Raw genomic sequence first — 25443 nt, forward strand, 5'->3', positions numbered from 1 at the left:
GATAACCTAAGCAATCATCTGTCTTCTCACCTATTACCACAAAGGTCACTGAAAAAGCAGATCATCAAAATCTCTCTCTCCACATTACTGGTGATCTGCCTTAGAGTGATACAACGTATGCAAAGGCAGACACATGGTACAGGCTAAGTCTATATACAGTACGCTGCTATAATGTGGAATTAGGAACAGCCACATGTAATAGGGCACCTGGTAGAACCTGGACACTGCAGCAAAAACATCTGCTTTGGAATGCAGCGTGTTCAAACTTGAAACAAAAGGATGGGTTTGATGCCAGAATACGTTGCCAACTCACCATTTCCATCAAATCTCCACAGAGCGTTCCCGATTATGTAGCACTGCCATGCGTAGTGTGTAGAGAAAGTAGTCACGCCAAAAATGGAATTCACTGTGGAGACTTTGTGGACTAATAGGAATGTTCTTCTATGGCATATCCATTGCTTTCTGTGCTTATTTACAGTTACTGGCCAGGATGCAAAGGCATTTTTGGTGCCTCACCATGTATGGCTTCAGCTCCCAAGGGTCTGGATGCTCTACAGTTCCGTATACAGTTATGACTAGCCATTCTAATGGGAGAGGGATCCCAGGTGCTCTCCCTACAACACAGCTACTGCATATGTGACATAGCTGCATAATAGCTAGACTGGTATCACTACGACACTGAACAGACAGCGTATCCCAGCCGGTAATTGTGAATAAGAACTTAAACCAATGATACACCTGTATATGATTCAGAATTGTGCTGCTACCAAAGCGTCATATCCTCCATAATGTACTGTGCACTAAATAGCAGTCATGTGGAGTCACGTTATGTCACTTGTTGGGTTGCAGAAGTTCCATAGCGGAGTTGTTTGTAGCAAAAGGTGGTCAGGTCTAAGAGTGCGTGCCATCTCTACCTCTTCTACAGGCTCTTCTTGTAAATTCTTTTTTTTTGGTATACTCAGTTTTTCAAAAATCACCAATAGACCAGGTTTGAATGCTCACTACCTGCTGATGAGAACCAGCTTGTATTCATGCAACTTTGTTAATTCCATCACAATAGAGACTGCAGCACAGAACGCAGACAATACTCTTAAGTACTCTGACCACAACATAAATTACAGATCACTGCGAATGCACATGAATGTGCATACTGATGCAAAGTACATCATGTTAACTTGCCTGTGCTAAATAATTCCCCCTTCTGCATAAAAAAAGTATGCAGATATGCAATAGCTGGCCTAGAAAACAGCAGATGTACCAAGACAACCAGAGAAAGCGCTTAGCACAAAACATATGAGCTATCACTAGTCACTTCACTCCTAATGTGGTCACCATACAACTGCTATTTCTCACTGTAGATGGTGCACTATAAGGGAAACCCATTAGTGGTCAACCAACAAGAAAAAAATGTCCCCATTGGTCTGATGAATGGTATGTGCCTACCACATCACTGGATTTGGGTTTCCCACCCCTCAGGGAAAATCCTGTCACCCTCTATGGAACCGCATCAAGATCCTTACACCCAACTTTGGTGCTGAGGCTCAATGGAGAGTCACATGGAGCACTCTGACCACGCAAAACAAACAGCTCGTCATTGATCCTGTTGAGGAACCACCGGGTTTTATGTCAGAAAGACTGGTGCAGATTGAATCGCATCAGGACATCCCATGGGAGATGTGGACAAACCCTCTTCAAATGGAAAATGAGGCAAACACCTGTATGTGACTGTGGTCACCAGGCACCAACGATAGAGCACATCACATCTGAATGTCCCCTTTGTTCTTTTGCTGGGGGCCTGAAGGACATTCACCAGCTCACTGCTGCGGCAACATGCTGGCTATCACACTTAGATATAAATTTGTAATTGTTTCTACCTACCCAAGCCATAAGAAAGAAGAAGTTCAAAACCACATTGCCATTAGTGCACTGTCTCTAATAAATCACTTAATTGGAAATCCAAACTTCTAGCACCAGTTAAAATGTAAAAGGTTCAGTCAAGCCTGTAACACCTACTCCTGGTAATGAGGTTGCCATGATGGTCATCATCAGTCACACTCTAGATGTATGTATACCTGTCCCTGTTACAGGCAACAGTGATGGGAGCAGGTGCACAGCGAATATCGTCTAAATGCAAGCACTCATCTACGACCTACACAAGCATCCATAACATGTACTTATCATCCTAAACTGGGTTTAATGTCAAAATAGCTAAATTCATTAATAAAATGATACAATTATGATCAAATAAGGCAATATGAAAAGGTTATCCACAGGTTTCTCTAACATACCTCCATGTGTGCTGCCATCACTACTAATGGGAAATTTTTCACATAATATATAAAAGAATCTCCGCAGAAATAAAGACTTATTTATTTTTAAAAAATTGGTCCAATAGGCTATACTTACTCTGTTACTTCTTAACCATGGCTGCAGTGTTTGGCACTCTGATTACAGAACATTACAAGGACCTGGATCTACTAAGACACTGAAAATGTCAGAGTTTTCTGGCTACTGAGGCAGTGAATACTGTGACAAGTTGAAAACAAGCCTCCAGCTGGCAATGAACAAACACCAGAAATCCTGCCTGCAGCTTCATACCCCCAACTAGTGTCGACTCCACTGAATTCAGTGGAGAGGTCTGACCAATCACTGAGCATAGTGAAAGTACTGCATACACCACAGCTGTGCTGTACTTCCCATGATGTATTTCTACACAGCAAAGAAAAATCCACGTCTGGCCCTTGCCAGCTGACTCAGGCTCACGGGGCTTCGGCTGCAGGGTTGTTTCATCGTTGTGTAGACTTCTGGGCTTGGGCTGGAGCCTGGCATTCTGCAGGATGGGAGGATCCCAGAGTTCCGGCTCCACCCCAAAGTTCTACACAGCAATGAAACAATCACACAGCCTGATCCCTGTGAGCACAAGTTAGCTGGCACTGGCAAGCCACGGGTTTTTCTTTGCTGGGTACACATACCCCCAGTGGCTCTATGTAATGTTCAATGACATACACTACAAATACATAATTCAACTGCATATACTCAGTCACAATGCCTTAAAAGAAGAAAAGTGCCCTGTCCATGTAGTTCTGCAGTCAGTTTACAAATAAAATCAGAAGTGAATGGCGAATTGCTTAGAAAGTATAGGTATCATGCTAGTAATGAATGCAGAATCACTACAGAGATGTATGCACAATTCTGTATAATTACTTATATGCAATATTACACTACAGAGAAGCTGTTTTGCTTGCAGTATTCACCATTGACACATGTATTATCCATTCTCTCTTGCACCTCAAGAAAGAAAGAAAGAAAGAAAGAAAGAAAGAAAGAAAGAAAGAAAGAAAGAAAGAAAGAAAGAAAGAAAGAAAGAAAGAAAGAAAGGTCAGTCAGCCTACATATAAGATATTTGCTTCAGCTGACTTTTAATTCTTAGCACATATTCACATATAAATAGCTACTTCACACAAAAAAGTTACTGTGGTTGCAGATCACATTACAAAAAGCTCAGTGCATTAGGAAAAATGGCATAATGGTAGAATGGTACCAACTTCTACCCGCCTCTACATGTTGGCTGTGATGAAGGTTGGCTTGGATAATGTGTCCACAATGGCCTCTGCAGTATCTCTGTCTAACAGATATAACCTTCTCCCCCTCCAGAACAGAGGCCTATTCTCTGACAGGTGCAAAATGCGTCATTGACGTTGTGGACCACAGAGTACATCCCAACTAAAGAGCCCCAATATTATAACCAATGTCCTTATCATACTTCACAAACTCTTGTTTTTATTGAGTGCATTGGAAATGAATGCAAATTCCATTATCAGTTGTGTGCAATAGAATCTATAAACTGTGTTAACTCACCTTTGAAAGGGAGATTTTTTTTTCAGCAACTACAAAAGAAAGGACTACGATTTCTGCACCAGCCAAAGACTCAAACTGTGATCATAAAGGCAGAGACCCTTGCTAGATTAGCACCTTCCACCATAGGTCACTAGAGTTCTGTGTCATTTGGCTATAGCTTATTGAGAACGAGTATGTACAGCTATGTTAGGTTCAATCAGCTTACCTCATTTTGCAATCATTGTGTAACTTACTAATGGAGGTTAGCAACCTTAAAAAGGGTCATTTTGAGGAAGTTACAAATGAGCAAGTTGTTGATCCGTTATACAGTTAACATCATAATTCCTTTATATAGGAATGGTCAGAACTTGGATTAGCTGCCTACTGCTCATCTGCATTACAGAATGAGGTCCTGCCATTTTCCTTCACCTGATTTTGCATTTGAAATTGCACAGACATAATCCCAGAAGGACCAAGACATGCCTCACAGCACACATCTGTATTGCAATATGCTTCTTATTCCTGGCACTGTTAGCAGGATACTGCTGAAACACAGGACAAAGCTTACCTCTATAACAGTATATTCTATTTTCCAGCATGGGGCAATGGCAAGCAACCTAGCATTGTGGTGCTTTGCAGGAATACAACTAGGAATGCTGGTAGCTTTGACGCTCCCAAACCCCAGTCAGGAAAACTACAGTGACAAATTCCATGTGCAAAACAAAGGGAGCTTCAAGGCTTCTTATTTGCGACCTGAGCCACCTCGTTAATTAGCCCCTTGTTCTGTGCCATTCTATGCTTACTAGCAGCACTGGAGAATCTGGCCTAGCAATATGCTTTCACTGAAGAGTTAAACTTGAGACCAGGAGAAAGAAGTCCTAAAGACAGCAGTGGCCATGGATATAATAAATTACATGAAAGCCATGACAACTCTTCCTTTGATCTGACAGAGCTTGAGTTTTTCAACTGTCAGCAGCAGGTTGCAAACCCTATCTATTTTCCCAGGCTTTTCTTCAGGGGGCAGGAGGCATTGAGGGAGTGAGCTGATCACAGCGCGTTGAGGGGTAAACAGTTTTTAACTATTATTTTTCATGGCCTTGAAGAGATTTTCAGTAAAACAAAGTCTATTTTGAAATGTGTACTCATTCTGTAAAACAATGTCTTTGTGTTGATGAGCAATTTTTGATAATTTGAAAAAAAAATTAAATTACACTGGTGCAAATTTAGCTTTTTCAGATTACCAAAACATTTTTAAAGAAACTATAATCCTCCAGTGAGTGCCCTGGAATCCATACAGGGCCTGCTCCATTGGCTCAGAATCACTGGATGATTATTACTAATATTATTTATACTGTAGTAGTGCCTAGAGTTCCCACACTATACAGACATATGACAAAAAGAAGGTGCCTTTGTGAAGAGTTTACAGTCTAAATAGGCAAGGTAAATGCTCTGTCTCCACTTCTATTATGCCCCCGTCAGATAGAATGACCAGACAGCAAGTGTGAAAAATCGGGACAGGGTGTGGGCGGTAATAGGTGCCTATATAAAACAAAGCCCCAAATATTGGGACTGTTCCTATAAAATCAGGACAGCTGATCACTCTATCATCAGGCCCTCAACACACCACTGTGCTTGGGGTTGGTGGGGAGGAGCCATGGTGTAATGTATGACACCCAGAGATTCCCCTTTATGTCAAGGGAATCCCTGGCTACCTTCTTACAGTAGCCCTCTGCCCCTTTGTGTCATATGGGGAAGAAGATGGATCTGGCCCTCTCTGTGTTGTTTCTTTGAGGATCTAGACCAGTTCTATAGAAACGTGCCAAAGAAATGTTCTTTGAGATGGTACTATGTAATCCCATAGAGAATGGCTACAAAGGTATGTAATAAACTGAATCAATCAATATGACAAAAAAATGACAGTGATAACAGGGATGAGATAAAAAATTCAGGTCATATTATCTGAGGAGAGTTAAGCAGAGAAAAAAATCACTCAACTCAGATGATGAGCTATGAGAAAGGTAACACAACTGATGTAGAACTAGCTAAACTGGGTAGCCCCATTTTCTGACCTTGGCTTTTAAGTTAAACCACCAAATTTCTCATTTGAACAGTCAAGTTGGCAACTAGAAGACTAAAATATGAGTGCCCATATATGGAACTGGAGTGAAAGTTTGAAAACTGATCCCCAATGGATCCAAGAAGGGCAACTGAGACTCCTATATAGCTCTATAGCTCCTTATGGGGAGATGTGCTCAGCACTGTCACAAGCTATCACAAAGCCTAAAAGAGATTATCACATGGTAGTTGGTTCAAACTGAAGCCAAGCAAGACTGCAGTGATGCTGGTGGGAACGGGGATACACTTTAAGGAGCTAGATATATTTTCCTCTGTTTGCTGGGCTAGTACAGTGCCTCGGGGCCTTAATGGAGTCATCACTAATACTGGATATCACTACTGGATATTCAAGTGGCAACCATAGTATAAATTATTCTCTTTTTCCTCCAGATTTCTAGGAAATCATATCCTTCCTTTAAGAGGAGGCCCTACCAACAGAGATGAATGCATGCATTCATTGCCTCCACACTTGACTACTGTGACTCACAGTACCTGGACCTAAAGGTAGTGGCAACATGACAGCTCCAACTTGTGCTGAAAACAGAAGACCAGCTCTTTAGTAGGAAAAACTACTGAAAACACATGACACCAATGCTCCTCATCCTTCACTGGCTCCCACTTAACTTCAGGGGTCATTTCAAAGCCCCTTGTCTTAATCTTTGAAGTCCTCAATACTCAGGGTCCAGCTGCACTAAAGACCACTGCACCATTCATGACCCATATAAACAGCTGTGTATACCAGTTTTGCTGACCCTACTCCTGCACAAAGGAAATGGATTAGATTTACTCCTCTGCCACCTCACTTGGGTCAATAAAATTCATCACTGAGTCAATTATTCTCGTGGACATCAGAACTCTAGTGATGAGAACAGTGGTTCAAAGGCAAGTTGCTCTTATGCTTAATGAACTGAATTGGGATGCAGGACATATGTGTTCAGTGCCTTGTTTTGCTACATATTTTCACAGTGACTCTGTGCAAATCACTTACTCTCTCTGTGCCTCAGTTCCCCATCTGTAAAATGGGGATAATAATACTTCCTTTTTTCACTCTTTGTCTGTTTTATCTATTTTGATTGTAAGCTCTGTGGGACAGGTATTGTCTCTTTCTTTTGTACATTGCCTAATATAAAGAGGCCCTGAACTCAGCTGGGACTTCTCTGCACTATCATAAAGTAAATCAATCAATCAATCAATCAATCAATCATCACCATCACCACCACCACACATGGAAAGTTGGGGCTGCCCATATCAAGTAAAGAAAAAAAGAAACTCAGAACAACATTATGCTGGCATTAGGAAGGAAAGAAAGTCAAAGCCACTACAGTATTACTATGTCTTCAAGTTCAAACAGCTAGCAGCTTTTAATAAGGCAATGCACTGGGGCAATTTTATTCTGGTGATCATAGGTGATGACAGAATTACTTTTAAAGTATACCATTTCCCTCAGTTTTAAAGGTATCATACTTATATTATCTTCATTATATTTGCCAATTTGTATTATTTTCTGATAAACAGGCAAAACTGCTAATATAAATTCCTTGTAAACTTGGGGACAATTTGATGACGGTACACCAAGCAGCACTTGGGAGGCACTGTCACCCTGAAAAGGTCCTGTTAAGACTTTTTTCTGATGAAAATCTCCTTGTAGGAAGGCATATTTTGAGCCTGAAAAAAATATTCCAGTACTATTTTATAAGTGGTTTGGAGCCCATATTTTCAATGGCCATCAGGCTGTTCAGTTTCCTCTTCGATAAACTCAGTTTGCATCACACTGGTATATACTTCTCAAACTTTTTTTTTTTCTGCTTGTGACACATCATTAACACCCTTTTCAAAAGACTTAAAGGGAACAGCTACAATATATTTTGTTGTGGAGATTACCTTGTTTTTCAACACCACAGTTTCCTTATCTTTAAAGCACCTACATGGAGCCAAATTCTGATAACCTAGATCCCAGTGAAATCATTGGGAATATTCACAGAGTAAGGTATTAGTTACAGTGACCAAGGGTGTCAGAATCACACCCACAGACTTGGAGCAACATCCATATTCAGCATTTGTTTTAAAAGAAAAATATTTGGGAAGCCAGTCATGTAAGCCCTGAACATATGGGACTTCAGTGGGGGTTGGGGGGTGGTCTGTCAGTCTGTATATACAGTGCTTACAGAACACCAGGTTTGGGGAGTATTTTGGAAATATTTTGCTAAATAAATCCTGGATTTAATTTTGCTTCTCAAACCTTTTGGAAATAAAATATCTTAATTATGATTTTTAATTAAGCTTTCACGAAAGGCAACAGACTGAGAACTCTGATAACTGAAATCCTCTAGGTAGGGATATCATTGGTAGATGTTTTGCTATAGAGACAGACTGAGCCCTCTGTCCCTGGAGCAGACCCAGGAAGAAACTGTGATTGAAAGAATCACAAATCCTCCCCTGCTGCCATCTTGTGCCAGGAACAAGTAAGTTATTAGAACTCCAGAAAGGGTGCAGCTTACGTCTTCCAAAATGGGCCTGGCCAACTACTCTAGCTAGTGAGTAGAGGAGCAGGGCTAAGGCCACATCCATTTCCTACCCCTCTTTTCCCCTTCCCTGCCCACCTGCTTGCAGGGTAGTAAACAGCTAGAGCACTCCCAGCTATCTTTGAGACACCACATACTTCCTGAGGAAACTACAACCCATCGGTGATCTTCCAGAAAACACCCTCCTGGCCACTATGGATGGAGAAGCCCTCTACACCAACATTCCACACAAAGATGGACTACAAGCCGTCAGGAACAGTATCCCCGATAAAGTCACAGCAAACCTGGTGGCTGAACTTTGTGACTTTGTCCTCACCCATAACTACTTCACATTTGAAGACAATATATACCTTCAAATCAGCGGCACTGCTATGGGTACCCGCATGGCCCCACAGTATGTCAACATTTTTATGGCTGACTTAGAACAACACTTCCTCAGCTCTCGTCCCCTAACACCCTTACTCTACTTGCGCTACATTGATGACATCTTCATCATCTCGACCCATGGAAAAGAAGCCCTTGAGGAATTATTCCACTATGATTTCAACAATTTCCATCCCACCATCAACCTCAGCCTAGACCATTCCACACAAGAGATCCACTTCCTGGACACTACTGTGCTAATAAGCGATGGGCACATAAACACCACCCTATACCGGAAACCTACTGACCACTATAGTTACCTACATGCCTCCAGCTTCCCTCCACGACACACCACATGATCCACTGTCTACAGCCAAGCTCTACGATACAACTGCATTTGCTCCAACCCCTCAGACAGAGACAAACACCTACAAGATCTCTATCAAGCATTCTTACAACTACAATACCCACCTGCTGAAGTGAAAAAACAGATTGACAGAGCCAGAAGAGTACCCAGAAGTCATCTACTACATGACAGGCCCAACAAAGAAAATAACAGAATGCCACTAGCCATCACCTTCAGCTCCCAACTAAAACCTCTCCAGTGCACCATCAAAGATTTACAACCTATCCTGAAAAATGATCCCTCACTCTCACAGATCTTGGGAGACAGACTAGTCCTCACTTACAAACAGCCCAGTCCTCGCTTACAGACAGCCTCCCAACCTGAAGCAAATACTCACCAGCAACCACACACCAAACAACAAAAACACTAACCCAGGAACCTATCCTTGCAACAAAGCCCAATGCCAATTCTGTCCACATATTTATTCAAGTGACACCATCATAGGACCTAATCACATTAGCCATGCCATCAGGGGCTCGTACACCTGCACATCTACCAATGTAATATACATGCCATCATGTGCCAGCAATGCCCCTGTGCCATGTACATTGGCCAAACTGGACAGTCTCTACACAAAAGAATAAATGGACACAAATCTGACGTCAGGAATCATAACATTCAAAAACGGGTAGAACACTTCAACCTCTCTGGCCACTCAGTAAAAGATTTAAGGGTGGCAATTTTGCAACAGAAAAGCTTCAAAAACAGACTCCAATGAGAAACTGCCGAGCTTGAATTAATATGCAAACTAGATACCATTAACTTGGGTTTGAACAGAGACTGGGAGTGGCTGGGTCATTACACATATTGAATCTATTTCCTTAAGTTAAGTATCCTCACACCTTCTTGTCAACTGTCTAAATGGGCCATCTTGATTATCACTCCAAAAGTTTTTTTCTCCTGCTGATAATAGCTCATCTTAATTAATTAGCCTCTCACAGTTTGTATGGTAACTTCAAACTTATCTGTATATATATATATCTTACTATATGTTCCATTCTATGCATCTGATGAAGTGGGCTGTATGCTTATGAAAGCTTATGCTCTAATAAATTCGTTAGTCTCTAAGGTGCCACAAGTACTCTTGTTCTTTTAGCTAGAGAGTGGAGGCAGCACTCCCCAAAAGACTTAGACCCAAAATCCAGGTAGGCCAAACAAGGGGATCATCTAACCCATAATGTTTATTGTTTGGGGTGTGGTCTGTTGTATTTAGTTAACAGGTGTTTACTATTGGTTCAAGTCTGCCATCTTGACTCACATTAAACAGTACCTTACTATGCACATACTCCTGTTCATTTCAAGGGAACTAACTGCAGTGTTAAAAATACTACTCAGTATGAGCAAAGGTGGCAAAACCAGACCTAAAGCTGTTAGCATTTACACAATTAAACATATCCCCACATAAACTGGTCAGCTTATAAAAATTGACTGTATTCCCAAAGACAACTGTGAGAAGTACAGTTCTAAAACAAAATAAAATGAATGTAACCACAGAGCAGATTACAAAATTCTCCACATCAGCTCCACCCAGGCCCATTGAGAAAAAATTGTTTGCTGGGGACCTACTCCCATTTCACCCCATTTAGAGATGTGTTAGGGGCCCCCCTGAGCTCAGGGCCCTAATACAATTGTCCTCTTTTCTCCCCCCTCTCATAAGTCCTGCACTCCACCAATTACACTGGCCACTGCATGGTCACAAGAGGCCTGATGTTTTCAGTTGCTTATATCTTTGCTAACCAAACTGTTTATGCTGAAGTTTTCCATGCTGTGTGGTGTGCTTTAGGCTGATTTTTTTTTTTTTTGAAAGTTTCAGCCGAAATGGCTCAGCCATTTCTGATAATGAGGCTAGGAAAAATACATTGTTTTGCCAATATAAAAGAATTCTGGCAACCTTTTCTTTGAGAAGGTCCAGCACACTCATAAGAACGGCTATACTGGGTCAGACCAAAGGTCCATCTAGCCCAGTATCCTGTCTTCCAACAGTGGCCAGTGCCAGGTACCCCAGAGAGAACGAACAGAACACGTAATCATCAAGTGATCCATTCCCTGTCGCTCATTCCCAGCTTCTGGCAAACAGAGGCTTGGGACACCATCCCTGTCCATCCTGGCTAATAGCCACTGATAGACCTATCCTCCATGAACTTATGCTTGGGAGCAATGATTTGAAATATTGCAAGGATGCATCCGATGAAGTGAGCTGTAGCTGTAGCTCACGAAAGCTTTGCTCAAATAAATTGGTTAGTCTCTAAGGTGCCACAAGTCCTCCTTTTCTTTTTGCAAAAACAAACTAACACGGCTGCTACTCTGAAACCTAAAATCTCTGAAGATTCCATGTGTGCTGAGCATCCCCTCATAGCTCCTAATGCTGACCAGCTTGTACACAAGCCATCCCCACAGCATGGTTACAGGGACAAAGCCTGGGCCAGATCAAAGCTGGGCACTGGAACTGAGAACAGGGAACATTTCTCCCCTGTGCTCTCAGTGACTCTTGCCTGTTGGCACACAGACAGCAGGGGGAAAAAGCCACCTGACTTGAATGCAGAGGGAACGAGAGCTGGAGTGGGTAGGAGGGAAGGGAGTAGACTGGGAAAAGGAGCCTAGTGAGACTGGAACTTGGTGGCAAAGTCAGGGAAAAGAAACTGTGACAGGGATTTGGAAGAAGGATAGGGACTGGGAGCCACGATGGACACTGGGACATGTTGGGCAAGGAGCCTGGGACTGGAACCCATGACAGGGGAGGTTGGGAGACAGACGGGGAGACTGATATTGACTAAGCAAGGAGACTGTGCACTGAGGGAAGGGGAAGCTGGGATTGGGTGTTAGTGAAATAAATAGGGAGCAGAGGAGACTGGGAGCTAGCTGGGGGGGCGGAAAACACTGAGTTCAGACTAGGAGCTGCAGGGAACGGGGGAGCCTGAGACTAGGGACCAGGAGGAGGAAATGGGAGCAAGGGAGGTGAATCTGACAAAGACCCCAGGTGCAGGGGTAGAACTGCGACTGGCTGGACAAAGGAACCGGTTCCAAAGAGGCAAGGAGGGTGGAGACTGGGACAAGAAGCCAGGGAGACAGACTGGATGAGGAGTCCAGGGAGGGAGACTTGGAGCCAGCCCAGCAGGGGAAGCAGAACAAGGACTGAGAGGAACAGGGGCAGAGGAAGACAACTGGGGACTGGGAGACAGGAGAGATGTAGATCAGATGAGGAGTCACGAGCAGATATCTGGAACTGATTGGGCAAGGAGACTGTGGACAAGGAGTTGTGGAGGGAGACAGATACTGTCTGTCAAGGAGATTGGGTGTGACTGGGGAGAGACTAGGGGGAGGGGGATGGGACTCAGATGCAGAATGCCAAAGGGGAGACTAGGGCTGCTGGGCATGGAGACTAGAACTGGATCAGCCTGTTCCTGTCTGAATCCGCCTCACCATTTCCCTGTCTCAGTCCCCACCTTTCCAAGCTCCTCACCTCTCTGCATTCAAGTCAGGCTGTTCCATCTTCTCCTCCACACTGGCAGGCTGGGGGGGGAAGAGACACTGAAAGCACAGTAGAGACAATCTCTCTCTGTTCCCAGTTCTGGTGCCACAGTAGCCCCAGCAGCCAAGAGGAATAATTGCAGGGAAAGTTCTGCTCAGCCCTAGAACCCTGGGCTGGACCACATTCAGTCACTCTATAGGGATGACGTATGCACAATCCGGTTGACACAGAGGATCTGTGAGGGATTGGATTCATACTCACTGTGAATAGAAACATCTGAGAATTTAGTTGCCAAAGTCTAACAAATCTTTAATGAGCATGTGTGAGCTGAAATTTTTCAGTGGCCTATACCTCGGCCAAATTTGGATGTATTTCCAAGGGGACGGCAAAGGCACATCCCCAGCCATATTTCAAGTACTTGTTCCAAAGCAGGGAGGCACTAGACCTTGTCAATTAAACAGTTGTAGGACATTTTTTTTAACATAGCAAAATATATTTTTCCTTAATTTCATTCTTAGAAACAGATGAACCATTTTCATGAAATTTTTAATAACAACATTCAGCCTGATTAAGACCCTCAGTGTGGAAAATGTCAGCACTAGCCATTAAAGTTGGACACAACTATAAGCAACTGAAAACAAGATCTTATAACCGGAAATGTTAAGCAACTGTAACTACAGACATCATTACCAGAAACACAGATAGTACAAATATGTGAATGGAGTAATCCCATTTCACCCATAATTATTTCCATTAATAAGTTAATATTTACATGAATTAACATATTCAGACATATGAAGTGCTAAATATCATGGGCTAATTTAATACTATTTCTATTACGTTAGCATCTAAAGGTTTCAGCTGAGACCAGGGCCCTATTGTATTAGGCACTGTACAAACACATAGTAAGAAATAATCTCCATCCCAAAGACTTTGTCACCTAAATAGACCAAGGGTTGGAGGGAAAACAAAGAGGTGAAGTGACTTGCCTAACCTTACCCAGAAGGTCAGTGTCGAAGCCAGGAAGAGAAGCCTGCTTTCCTGACTCCCAGTCCAGTGCCCTACTCACTAAACTACATGGCCTGTTTTAGACTCTGTTTTCATGCAGTGCATAATAAAAGATCATCCACAGGTGGACCACTCCTTCTCAGAAAGGCACAATGCCTCCCAGGGCTTCACTTTTGCACTGGAGAAGGGATTTCTGAAACCCATTTATGGGGTTTAGCATTCTCCCCCAGCCACCAGCCTACTCCATACCTACTCTATTTCTCCCAACAGGAAGCATCTAGGGCAGAGCACCTATACAGCCAGGTGCCTGGCTGCAATTGAATTTGGCACTAATATGGATGTACAAGATGGGGGAATCCTTACTATCTACTACACCTCTGAGAAATTAGATAAAGACTACACAAAATGTAGCCCTCAGTAATTAATTCCTCATTATTATTATGCCTTTGTCAGCTTTAAATAGTATTATATTTGCTGACCTAGATAACTGCTCTACCTCTAATATATATTTAATATTAAGTTGCATATCTAATGAACAGAATTCTTAAAAAATCTAATAAATATGCTAGAGAACCCAAATGAATTACAGAACCTGTATATCTACCATCTTATGCTCCCTGCAATAAAAATGTTACTATTAATGATAATTATTAATAATGGGGCACAGATATAATCAATTAGTAGTAATTTGCTACAAAGAAAGGCTGAAGCCCCACCGTGCACATGAAAAATCTGCATTGTGCACTGCAGCTTAACTGGCCTGCTTCCATCTGGAGATATGCAGTGGTAAGGTTGCTAAGCAAAGAATCTGCAGGGTGCATTAAATAGGGCATTATTGGACTGCAGGTGAGAGCAGTCAGTGGAAAACACAGTTCTATCACATGCTACCCCAAAACAGCTCCCTAAATTCTGATGTCAAACTGACTGCAAGCTGTTGTGGTCATGAGCAACATTAATTTCCACTCATCAGGCAACACACCATGGTTCCTTCAATTTTCAACAGTTCCAAATGCAGAGAGGAATCTGATACTAAGTGTGTAAGTGTATGTGTGTGCACACATACATGTGCTTGTCTGTATGTGTGTAAAAGTATCCAGTATCTGGATCAATCTCTGCACAACCCATGTACCTTTAATGCCACCTGCTTGCAATATGGCCAACCCATCTTCTTTAATAGCAGCCTTAAAGGCGTGGCATCTTTGCTATGAAATGTTTGGCTCCGATCACTCTCTGCTTGGTGAGCTGAGGCATGCTAAATAGCATGAAAGGTTTCCACACTTTCTTGTGTATCATTTGGCATATCTCTGCTATCTCCACACTGTTTGTCATAGAAAAAGAGCAAACTCCCAACAGAAGTTACACTTCAATGCATTTTAAAGAACAGAGAGGCTCATTACTTTTCCAATACATGAATTTAGAATTTCACATTTTTCCAGCAAATTTGATGACATGCAATATAAAAGATATTCAAATTACTGAGACACATTCAGATCACAGTTACTCTGTTGTAAATCAAGAGTAACTGTGGAACTAGAGTTCCAAAGAGAAATAATTCGGCCTGCTAAACCCAGGGCTGTGAGTTCAATCCTTTGAGGGGGCCATTTAGGGATCTGGGGCAAAATTTGGGGATTGGTCCTGCTTTGAGCAGGGGGTTGGACTAGATGACCTCCTGAGGTCCCTTCCAACCCTGATATTTTATGATTCTATGATCCAATTCACAAGAAAATAGGAAGCCACCATTGTGGCAGTCTGATGATATCACTGAAGACACGAGAAATGTAGATCAGCATCTGAAGGTATGAGAGGCAGCAGACATAGAAATCTGGTGTAGATAAACTCTATTCTACTTCAGAATTATTTGGGTGGTTCTAATGGTGGTTTCATGTTAACTTTACTTCCATAGTTTCTTCATAGATGCTGAACTTCAACTTCAAGCAACACAAGACAGGAAATCAGTACTTAGGAAATCAGTACTAGCTTCCTCCACTGTTCTTCCAACTGGCAAAAGGCTTGCAACATGCATAACATTAGACTTTTCTTCAATATCCCTCTCCTCTGTCTGAAGTGCTTCTCCTCAACCACCCTTCTCTATCCCCAATCCTGTGCTGAAAATCCTAGCCAAGGTCAGCATCCTCTACTCCAGGTTCCTGCTCCACATGGATGAGCATCAGCAGCCTGATATTGAGGTACAAGTCTCTCTCCTGACTTTTCTGCTCCAGCCTGATAATATTCACCTACCCCATCCTCAGGGTGCAGCTCTCCAATCCAACTCAGTATAGAGATACAACTTTGCCTCTCATGACCTGTGTCTGTACCCAGGGCCCTGATTTCTGGTGCCCAGTCTCCAAAGGGTGCCCCATTTCTCCTCTCTGGCCCAGTGTCCCCATTCTGTGATAACAGGTATCATCAGTGAGCTCTGACCTCCTGAAGCTATTACCAAGGAGAACATCACCAACCTCTAATCCATCTTGGCTTTCTCCTTCATCCTAGAGTTCCAAGGAACCTTCTTGCTGAACCAGAGAAGGGAAGTGACAGATACTCAAGATACAGGGAGAAGTGAAAGATATGAGGAGCAAATCCATGGTTCAGTGGTATGGGATAGAAGTGTATACAGAATAGATCCAGGAGGAGATCATAGAAGCTGATGATGACAAAGGCCTATTATCAAGTTCATTCCCCTATATGTACAAGATGTAGATCCCTAATAGATGACGTATGAGATATTAAACTGACACCACATTTGATCTTAATTCGAAGACCAAGAGGAAGCAGGTTGTGAGGTAGACGCTAACCATGGCATAACCTTCAGCACTGGATTGGGGCAAAAGAATCAGAAGTAGGACTGAACCCTGAACAGCAACCCAGGGAGTCTGAATGGACTGAAACTGGGGAAGGTTTGGAGCAAGGCTGAGTCTAGCAACAAGTACTACAGGTAACTAGAGAAGCACCACAGTCTCATACAGCAGATGGGTGTGGCAGCTGAGAGCAGTGGTATTTTACAGTGAAGACCAGAACAAAATAAGGATAAGTGCAGGGTCCCGCACTTAGGACGGAAGAACCCAATGCACAGCTACAGACTAGGGACCGAATGGCTAGGCAGCAGTTCTGCGGAAAAGGACCTGGGGTGACAGTGGACGAGAAGCTGGATATGAGTCAGCAGTGTGCCCTTGTTGCCAAGAAGGCCAATGGCATTTTGGGATGTATAAGTAGGGGCATAGCGAGCAGATCGAGGGACGTGATCGTTCCCCTCTATTCGACATTGGTGAGGCCTCATCTGGAGTACTGTGTCCAGTTTTGGGCCCCACACTACAAGAAGGATGTGGACAAATTGGAGAGAGTCCAGCGAAGGGCAACAAAAATGATTAGGGGATTGGAACACATGACTTATGAGGAGAGGCTGAGGGAGCTGGGATTGTTTAGCCTGCAGAAGAGAAGAATGAGGGGGGATTTGATAGCTGCTTTCAACTACCTGAAAGGGGGTTCCAAAGAGGATGGCTCTAGACTGTTCTCAATGGTAGCAGATGACAGAACGAGGAGTAATGGTCTCAAGTTGCAGTGGGGGAGGTTTAGATTGGATATTAGGAAAAACTTTTTCACTAAGAGGGTGGTGAAACACTGGAATGCGTTACCTAGGGAGGTGGTAGAATCTCCTTCCTTAGAGGTTTTTAAGGTCAGGCTTGACAAAGTCCTGGCTGGGATGATTTAACTGGGAATTGGTCCTGCTTTGAGCAGGGGGTTGGACTAGATGACCTTCTGGGGTCCCTTCCAACCCTGATATTCTATGATTCTATGAAAACCAAAGGAGGAAGAGAGTCTCAAGCATGGAAGATGGAGCAGCCTCTGATTTTCATGTTCTTGGCAAACCAGTTACTAGCTGGAAAAGCAATGGAAGGAAGTTTGTGGGGGTGTGGCAACGGACACCACTTTATCCTCTATTGACAAGTGTGAGTATCAACACCTGCAAAGAGAACACAGGTATTGTGTACATGAAACCATTGTTAAATTAAACAAAACAAATTCTAAAAATAATAGAACTTACCCTACAATGCTGAAAATCTCCTGCCTTTCTTAGCAACTTAAATACATTTCTTCAGTCTCTAACAAGATCAAACTAGCAACTGGAATTTCTGTTGGGAAGTCTCACTAAAATGGCAGCCAGAATGGATATACTGAAATGGTGAGTTATTCCTTAAATCTGTTAGGAATATTCATTTTTAATCCACACACTTTTTCTTGTTAATGCTTGCTTTGTTACCTTTCAATCTGCTATGCTATGTATTGCTGTTGCAGACTTTTCTGTTTATTTTCTTAGGAAAAATCTGGATACTCTTGAACCTGGGGGCTGGGGAAGAGGATAAAGAGCATTTTCTTCAGCCTAGCACATGTGAACCAGTAACGTACAATACAGACCTAACATTTCATTGAGCACTAGGCTGAAAGAACAGCTAGTGCACTCATTAGCATTCCAAAACTCTAAGGGAATGTAGCTAGGATGGGAACATGGCCAGGACCTAGCTCCTCTGCATGCCTGCTAGGATCTGACAGCAGTTGCTGTGGGAGCACATACTCCAGCTTACAAAAGCAGGTGTGCAGGACACGATTCAGCACATTTACACTAAAACTCCCCATAGCATTCTTCATGCATCTGCCTTGCATAGGCAGAATGTCTCAGAGCCCCACAGCTTAGCTCTGACAGCTCCACAATCCCACAGCTTCAGAAAAAAAACAAGACAACAGTTTGGTTATGTATGTCTGTGAAATGATATTAACAGCCCATTTAATTTCTCCAATATGTTTACAACTTCTTAATAATCAAGCTATTCAACCTGACCATTTGCCACCTTAAGTTCTGCACCCTCAGAACTCCCATAACTGCAATGGATATATGGAATATTAGTTATTTCAGCAATGGTAATTTCAAAACTTCCAGCTGGATTAAAAACAGTTCCCATATTTTGAAGTATCACCAGTAAATAACACTAACCTCCTTCACTTTTTCCAGTTCATTCTGTAGAGCCTGTTTAGTAATCTCAACTTCTATAAGCTGCTGTCTTAGCTTTTCATTTTCATCTTCTGTTGTAGCTCGTTTTTCTTCCACATTTTCTAACTCATGATGAAGTCTTACTGAGACATCTTTTGCAACCTAAAAGAAAGGGTGTTTGCAAAAATAAATCATTAAATACATGAAAAGTATGTATTTCTGCAGTACCGTCTGAATGATCACTTCTGACTTTTTTCAGTAGAAGGGGCATGGAAGAGATGTGCGGAAGCCAGAGTCGACCAGTGGGATTCTGACTACCTAGGAACTCAGCCTAACTTTCATTAAAGTTAGGAAAGAAGATTTTTTCCATTGACTTCAGTGGGAATTGGATTAGGCCCTAAACAAATACTCCATCTCTGGATTCCTGGGTGTGCACAATGAAGCAGTAACTCCACCATCCTTGGAAACTGTACTTGAAAGGGACCGAATGCTGCATTGACAGTCCACCCAACTCCTTCACTGACCGCTCCCTTTCCTAATGCACCCTGCCATGTCCCCTTCAGACAGTTAATGTCCATGGAAGCACTGACTAACAGCAAGATCTACCCTTTCCAGCCATATGAAGCACAAACGAGGGGACAGCTCCTCACTTCCTCCCCCCGTTTAGGCATGCAAGGTTGGTCACAATCTGGTCCTTATTATTGCTAATTATTTTAATTTTAAAATAAGATAAGCCTTAGATTTTGTAACCAGACACCTGTGTCTAACACTAAAATTCAGTATGTTTTTAAAGTGCATAGAAGCATTCATGGTTTTTGTTTTCAATTTTGAAATGCATAGACACAAGGAGGAGGGTTTAAGGCAGGGGTGAGCAAACTACAGCCCATGGGCCACATCTCGCCAGCGGGACCGTCCTGCCCGGCCCCTGAGCTCCCAGCCAGGGAGGCTCACCCCCGACCCCACCCCCCGTGCTGTGTCCTGGCCTCCCCCACCCCGCAGCAACACCACCATGCGGGCAACGGGGCTTGTGTCCGCCCACCTCCCAGGCTTTCAAATAAGCCTGTCCTGCCACTCTGAGCAGCATGGTAAGGGTAAGGGGGCGGAGGGGAGAGTGGGTTGGATAACGGGCAGGAGGCCCTGGGGAGCAGTCAGGGAACAGGGGGTGGTTGGATGGGGCGGAGGTTTGGGGGACAGGGAATGGGGGTGGGTTGGATAGGGGGTGGGGTCCCGGGGGGCTGGGGGGGACAGGGGGTGGGGGGGTTGGACAGGGGGTGGGGTCCTGGCGGGGGCAGATAGGGACAGGGGTCCCGGGGGGGCAGTCAGGGGACAAGGAGAAGGGGGGGTTGGATAGGGTGTGGGGTTCCAGGGGGATGGTTGGGGCGGGGGGTCCCGGGAGGGGGCGGTAAGGGGACAAGGGCCTGGGGAGGTTGGGTAGGGTGTGGGATCCCGGGGGGGGGTGGTTAGGGGCGGGGGGTCCCGGGAGGGGACGGTCAGGGGACAAGGACCAGGGGAGGTTGGATGGGCCGGGGATTCTGAGGGGGGCAGTCAGGGGCGGGAAGTGGGAGGGGGTGGATAGGGGACAGGGGCCAGGCTGTTTGGGGAGGCACAGCCTTCCCTACCGGGCCCTCCATTTCATTTCGCAACCCCGATATGGCCCTCGGGCCAAAAAGTTTGCCACCTACTGGTTTAAGGAAATGTACCAGGACCCAATCCCTTTTTTCACTTATGTAAATGACAATTATGCCATTCAGAACATTATATTATAACTTTATGGCACTTTTAAAATGGTAATAACAACATATATCAAATATTTAGGTAAACAACAACAGCTACGATGACTTCGATACAATCATTTTGAAGTATGTGACGTGTTAGTTTCTTTAAAATTTAAAGACACAGTTAATCCTTCGTTGGTGTTTGCATTACTTAAGTCTGAGCTCAGAGTTCTCACTTTTTATGGCCAATACAATATTTATTGCATGTTTTTAATACTCTGTTATATTTCATGTACACCCATACACAGACCTCTAAAGAAAAAAATATTGCATAGAAAGCAATGCAGAAGAATTTTATCAAAAAAGAGTTGCAGCTAGTGCCTCACTCTTTCATGACAGGAAACACAACTGTGTGTAAAGTACTGATACAATAGGCTGCAGCATTCATTCAATGACTTCCCTATCCCTACGCCCCACCTCTTACACACACACCCCGCACGCACACCTTGGCGGGGGAGGGGGACCATCTTTGCTGAATTCCGAGCAGATCCTAGGCTAAGGGACTGCAGGATAGGGTGAAAATCACATTAAATCAGAGGATTAGATCCTGACCTCCTTTCCCCCCCTTTTGTGCTTAGTTGATCAGTTGGGTAGTTCTCCAACATAGGGATTCCACAGGTAGCACCTGTTACCCTCCTTCCAAGCCCTGGCATAGCAGGAAACTCAGATATATGGCCTAGATTCTGCAACCCTGAGACTGAATAGCATTTCATATCCTATTTTGATAAGATTACCTATTTGGCTGACAAAGGTACGGTACCTATATTGACATAATGTATTTAGACCTCTGTAAGGTTTTTGATGTAGTCATGCAAGATATTCTGATTAAAAATCATCATCCAGTGGGGTCATTTCTAGTGGGATCCAACAGGGATCTGTTTTTGTCCCTGTGCTATTTTATGTATTTATCACGCATCTTGAAGAAAGCATAAAATCAATTGTTGGTTAAGTTCGTAGATGACACAAAAACTGGTGGAATGGCAAATAATGATATGGGCAGGTCAGTTCTATGGAGCAATCTGGATCACATGGTAAGCTATGCTCACTTGACCAACATGCATTTTAATATAGCTAAAGGAAAAATCAAATATCTAGGAAACTAGACTATAAGTCACCTTTGTATGATGAGGAACTTTATTTTAGAAAGAAGTAACTGAGAACAGGACTTCGGGGGCATGGTGGATAATCAGCTGAACATAAGCTTGCTGTGCAATGCAGTGGCTAAGACAGCAACTGTGATCCTTGAATGTATACGCAGGAGAATATTAAGTTGAAGTAGAAATAATATGTTTTTATCATTGTATATGGAATTACCAAGATCACTATTGGAAAACTGTGTCTGGTTCCGGTGTCCACACTATTAAAAGGATGTTGACACATTGAAAAGGATTCAGAAAAGAGCTACAAGAATTATCTGAGTTCTGGAAAACCTGCTTTACAGTGATTAAAGCATGTATTTAGTTTATTAAAGAGAAAGTTAATAGGTGATTTAATCAGAGTTGATAAGTACAGTGACAAGATTTCTAACAGTAGAGGTATATAATTCAGCAGTTAAAGGCATGTGGTGAATAGAAACTAAAGCTAGACAAATTCAGATTAGAAATAAAATACAACAGACTAGAAATAAGGCACAAATTTGGCCCAATGAATATTTAACAATGAGGGCAATTAATCATTGGAACACCTTGCCTATGAAACCAGTGGATCCTCCATCATTTGAAGTGATTGGTTTTCTTTCTAAAAGATTTGCTGTAGCTCAGCCAGAAGTTAGGGACTTGAGGCAAGAATCCCTTGGTGAAACTCTATGGCTTGTATTATGCAGGAAGTCAGATTAGATGATGGTAATGGTCCCTTCTGGCCTTAAGATCGATGGCTGAAATCCTGGCTCCCACTGAAGTCAATGGGAGTTTTTCCATTTACTTCAGTGGAGGCATGATTTCACCCTATGAATAACTTACTCATACAAATAGTCTCACTGAAGCCTGAGTAAATACTATAATGGTCCCACTGGAGTCAATGGGACTATTCAGTTGGGTTACAAAAGCTGGCCCATAGGGTGTAAGCTGTTTGTTTGTAATGACCTAAAAAGGTCCGAGTGTAATCACTCAGGGAAATTACTCAGACTCCCACTGACTTCAACAAGAATTGACTTGAGTAAAGACTGAATAAAAGATGAATCTGATGCCCAAAACATGGCCCATAAAATTCTGCCCCCCAAACCAAAGGGTAAGTCTGGCCTGCTATACCCTGTGCTTCTTGCATGGTCGAGAAGATGTGTGCTTCAAACTGATATGGAGCAGCATGTCTGAGTCAGAGAGGATATGGGAGCACCATTTTGTCTCAGCACTCAGTTCTCTCCTTCTTCAACCACCCACCCACACATTGAGACTAGGTGCTTCTGTACCTTGAGATCCTGCTCCATGCTGCGCAGGAGCTCTCCATCAATCTCCCCAGTCTGTGCATAGCGGAGCCTCTTGCGCTCAGCCTTGCGGAGCCGGTACTGTAGGATTCGGCAATTCTTGTTGGCTCTCTCCAGTTCATGACGCATTTCCTGCAGCTGACAAGCATCCTCCTCGAAGAAACTGTCCCTCATCTCATCCATCTCAGTCCTCAACTCATCTATCTCATTCTGACACCCAGTCAGGCACAGGAGGAGAACACAAACGGATGGATCAAGAAAATAAATATCAGAGATACACAGATAAAACATAGGGAAATGTGGCTAAAATGGAGCTGGAAAACAGGTCTTCTCCCTCCATGCCCATTAAAAAATAAGACAAATGGGAGAAACAGAGGGCAGTAAAAGAGATACTATGAACTAAAACACATTATTGCCCTTGTATAGTATTATCCCGATATTATTATAAATCCTCCCTCTCATGAGCTAGCAGAAGAAATAGGAAATAAGCAGAGATCTAGCCCACGATGCTTTGTATCTGCTGTGCAGCATTCTGGCCACCCACAGATGTGGAGCAGCAGAAGGGGTTGGCTAACCCGCTCTCCCCCCTTTTACTCCCCCCATCACTCCCCAGGAAGGGTGTGCGTGACAGGCCTTGCCCCTTTCCAGCTCAGCTCAGAAATCTCCCCAAAGGAATCTTCCCAGCCCCACCCTCTACCTCTGCCGGGGGTGGATGCCATGTGCTGGGCCCCCATCTTGGGGGCAGGGGATGGAGAACCCAGGCATTGCCCCTTTCCACCCCATGGCCGGGTTCACACCCTTGTAGCCATCCTTCTCCACCTCCCTAGGGGAATAAAGGGGGGGGGGGACTCTCTCCCATCCCCCACTCACCTTGAGGGTCTCGTTCTCCTCCCGCAGCCTCTCCATCTCCTCCTGCAGCTCCTCTTGCTGCGGCGGGCTCGGTCTCCCGCCGTCCCCAGCGCCCTGCTGCAGCCCCTCGAGCCCGGCCGCCGCCATGGGCGAGGGGGCGGAGGCCAGGGGCGCCTCGGCCGGGGCGCCGCCGCCGCCGCCGCCGGGGACCGGGTTGCCGCCCTTGGTTTGCATCTGGGCCGCGGCCGCCAGCCCCCGCCGTAGGTGGAACTGGATGAGCTCAGTCTGCAGGCATCCCTCCCGCCAGCACCCGCCGCCGCCCGCCGCCCGGCCCTTGCCTGCGCCACAGGAAGATGGAGGAGCCGGGGCCGCCTCCCCGCCTCCCCGCTGCGGAGCCCGCCCCGCTTTGCCCCTCCAGTTCCTGGGCGGCGGCTGCAGCGCGGCTGCCCCCTCCCGCTCGCCCGCTCCTCCTGCCCCTCCTCCTCCTCCTCCCGCGGGCGGCGGCTCCTCGCCGGCCGGCTCCGTGGCGGGGGGCGGCGGCGCCGGCGCCCGGGAGGCTGCGGCGGCCCCCGCCGCGTGCGGCTGCGCTTCAGCACCAGCCGCCGGCTGGACAGCTCCCGGCAGCGCCGCGCCCCGCAGCAGCGCGGGCGGCGGCCTGTCCGCCCGGCCCCGGCCGCCTCTCTGCCCCGGCGGCGGCCGCGCCCCGCTGCCTTTGGAGGCGGCGGCGGCGGCTCGCGGGGGGGCGGCGGCGGCGGCGGGGCGGCTGTCCCGGGGGCCCGCCGGAGAGGACGCTCGCTGCTGCTGCTGCTGCTGCTTTCTGCTGCTGCCCTCCGGATGCTGGCGAGGCTCGGAAGCAGCCGCAGCGCCCCCGGCAGGCGGCTGGTTCATCGCTGCTTGCTAGCGCCGGGGAGCCTCGCTGGCGGCCGGCAGCCGGGGCATCCTCCTCCCTGGGAGCTGGGGAAAGAGCAGCACGGAGAAGGGGGGCGGGGGGGGGCAGAGAGAGGCGCACACGCTCAGCGCTCGCACCGGAGTGAGCGCGGCACACCCGCAGCCGGGCTTGCTACAAGGAAACCCAGGCACGGAGCCCCGCGGGGCAGCACGTGCCCAGCCCCAGCGCTAGGGAGGGGGCGCTGCCCGCAGGCTTTATGTTGATGCCGCCCGCTCTCTCCGAGCTGTTAGTTAGGAGCCGCGTTGCTGCTGGAGAGGGAAGACGCCTGGAGGCCAGAGCGCTTTGTTCCAAGCAACTCCACACAGCTGTAAACTCGGGCACCTGATTTCAGTCCCCAGCCAGTTAAAAATTGGTGTGCTCTGCAGACATCGCCGTCTGGGATGGCCAGCCAAAGTCTGGTCTCCTTTACACCCATGTAAATTCGGAGTAACTCTGTTGAAATCATTTGAGTAACTCCGGTGTAGCTGAGATCAGACCCTGGCTCCTTTATGTCAGTCTAGGGGACATTTTTTTCTGCTGATGTCACAACTCGTCGTTCCATTCAGTACGGAATGACAAGTGGCACTTGGCTCGTACTCCTCTTACTTGCTTTGTTCACCCGGGCCAACGTTGTTCGGTGTGTATCAGCTAGAGATGCTAATGTATCTCTATCGTGCTAGAAAGGACTCACCAAGCTGTCAAAAAGGACATTGGCAAGAGGGGTGGGGAAGGGAGTATTTTATGCTCTTGGGGTTGCACACGTGAAAATAA

At 45.2% G+C, this 25443-nt stretch overlaps 1 protein-coding gene across 7 annotated transcripts in view; it reads right to left on the reverse strand.

Moving 5' to 3' along the window:
- MTCL3 (MTCL family member 3) overlaps positions 1 to 24685 on the reverse strand; it is a 58460-nt gene extending 33775 nt beyond the window's left edge. For all 7 annotated transcript variants that reach the window (XM_073337254.1, XM_073337253.1, XM_073337252.1 and 4 more), the window contains exons 1-3: positions 23766 to 24685; positions 22881 to 23105; positions 18705 to 18863 (exon numbers count right to left, since the gene is read on the reverse strand). In XM_073337254.1, coding sequence (XP_073193355.1) covers positions 18705 to 18863; positions 22881 to 23105; positions 23766 to 24632 — 1251 coding nt within the window. In that variant the 5' untranslated portion in view covers positions 24633 to 24685. The remainder of the gene's footprint in view (positions 1 to 18704; positions 18864 to 22880; positions 23106 to 23765) is intronic.
- Positions 24686 to 25443: the final 758 nt, after the last annotated feature.

This window comes from Lepidochelys kempii, chromosome 3 (assembly GCF_965140265.1).
Source record: "Lepidochelys kempii isolate rLepKem1 chromosome 3, rLepKem1.hap2, whole genome shotgun sequence".
Taxonomy (NCBI): Eukaryota; Metazoa; Chordata; order Testudines; family Cheloniidae; genus Lepidochelys; species Lepidochelys kempii.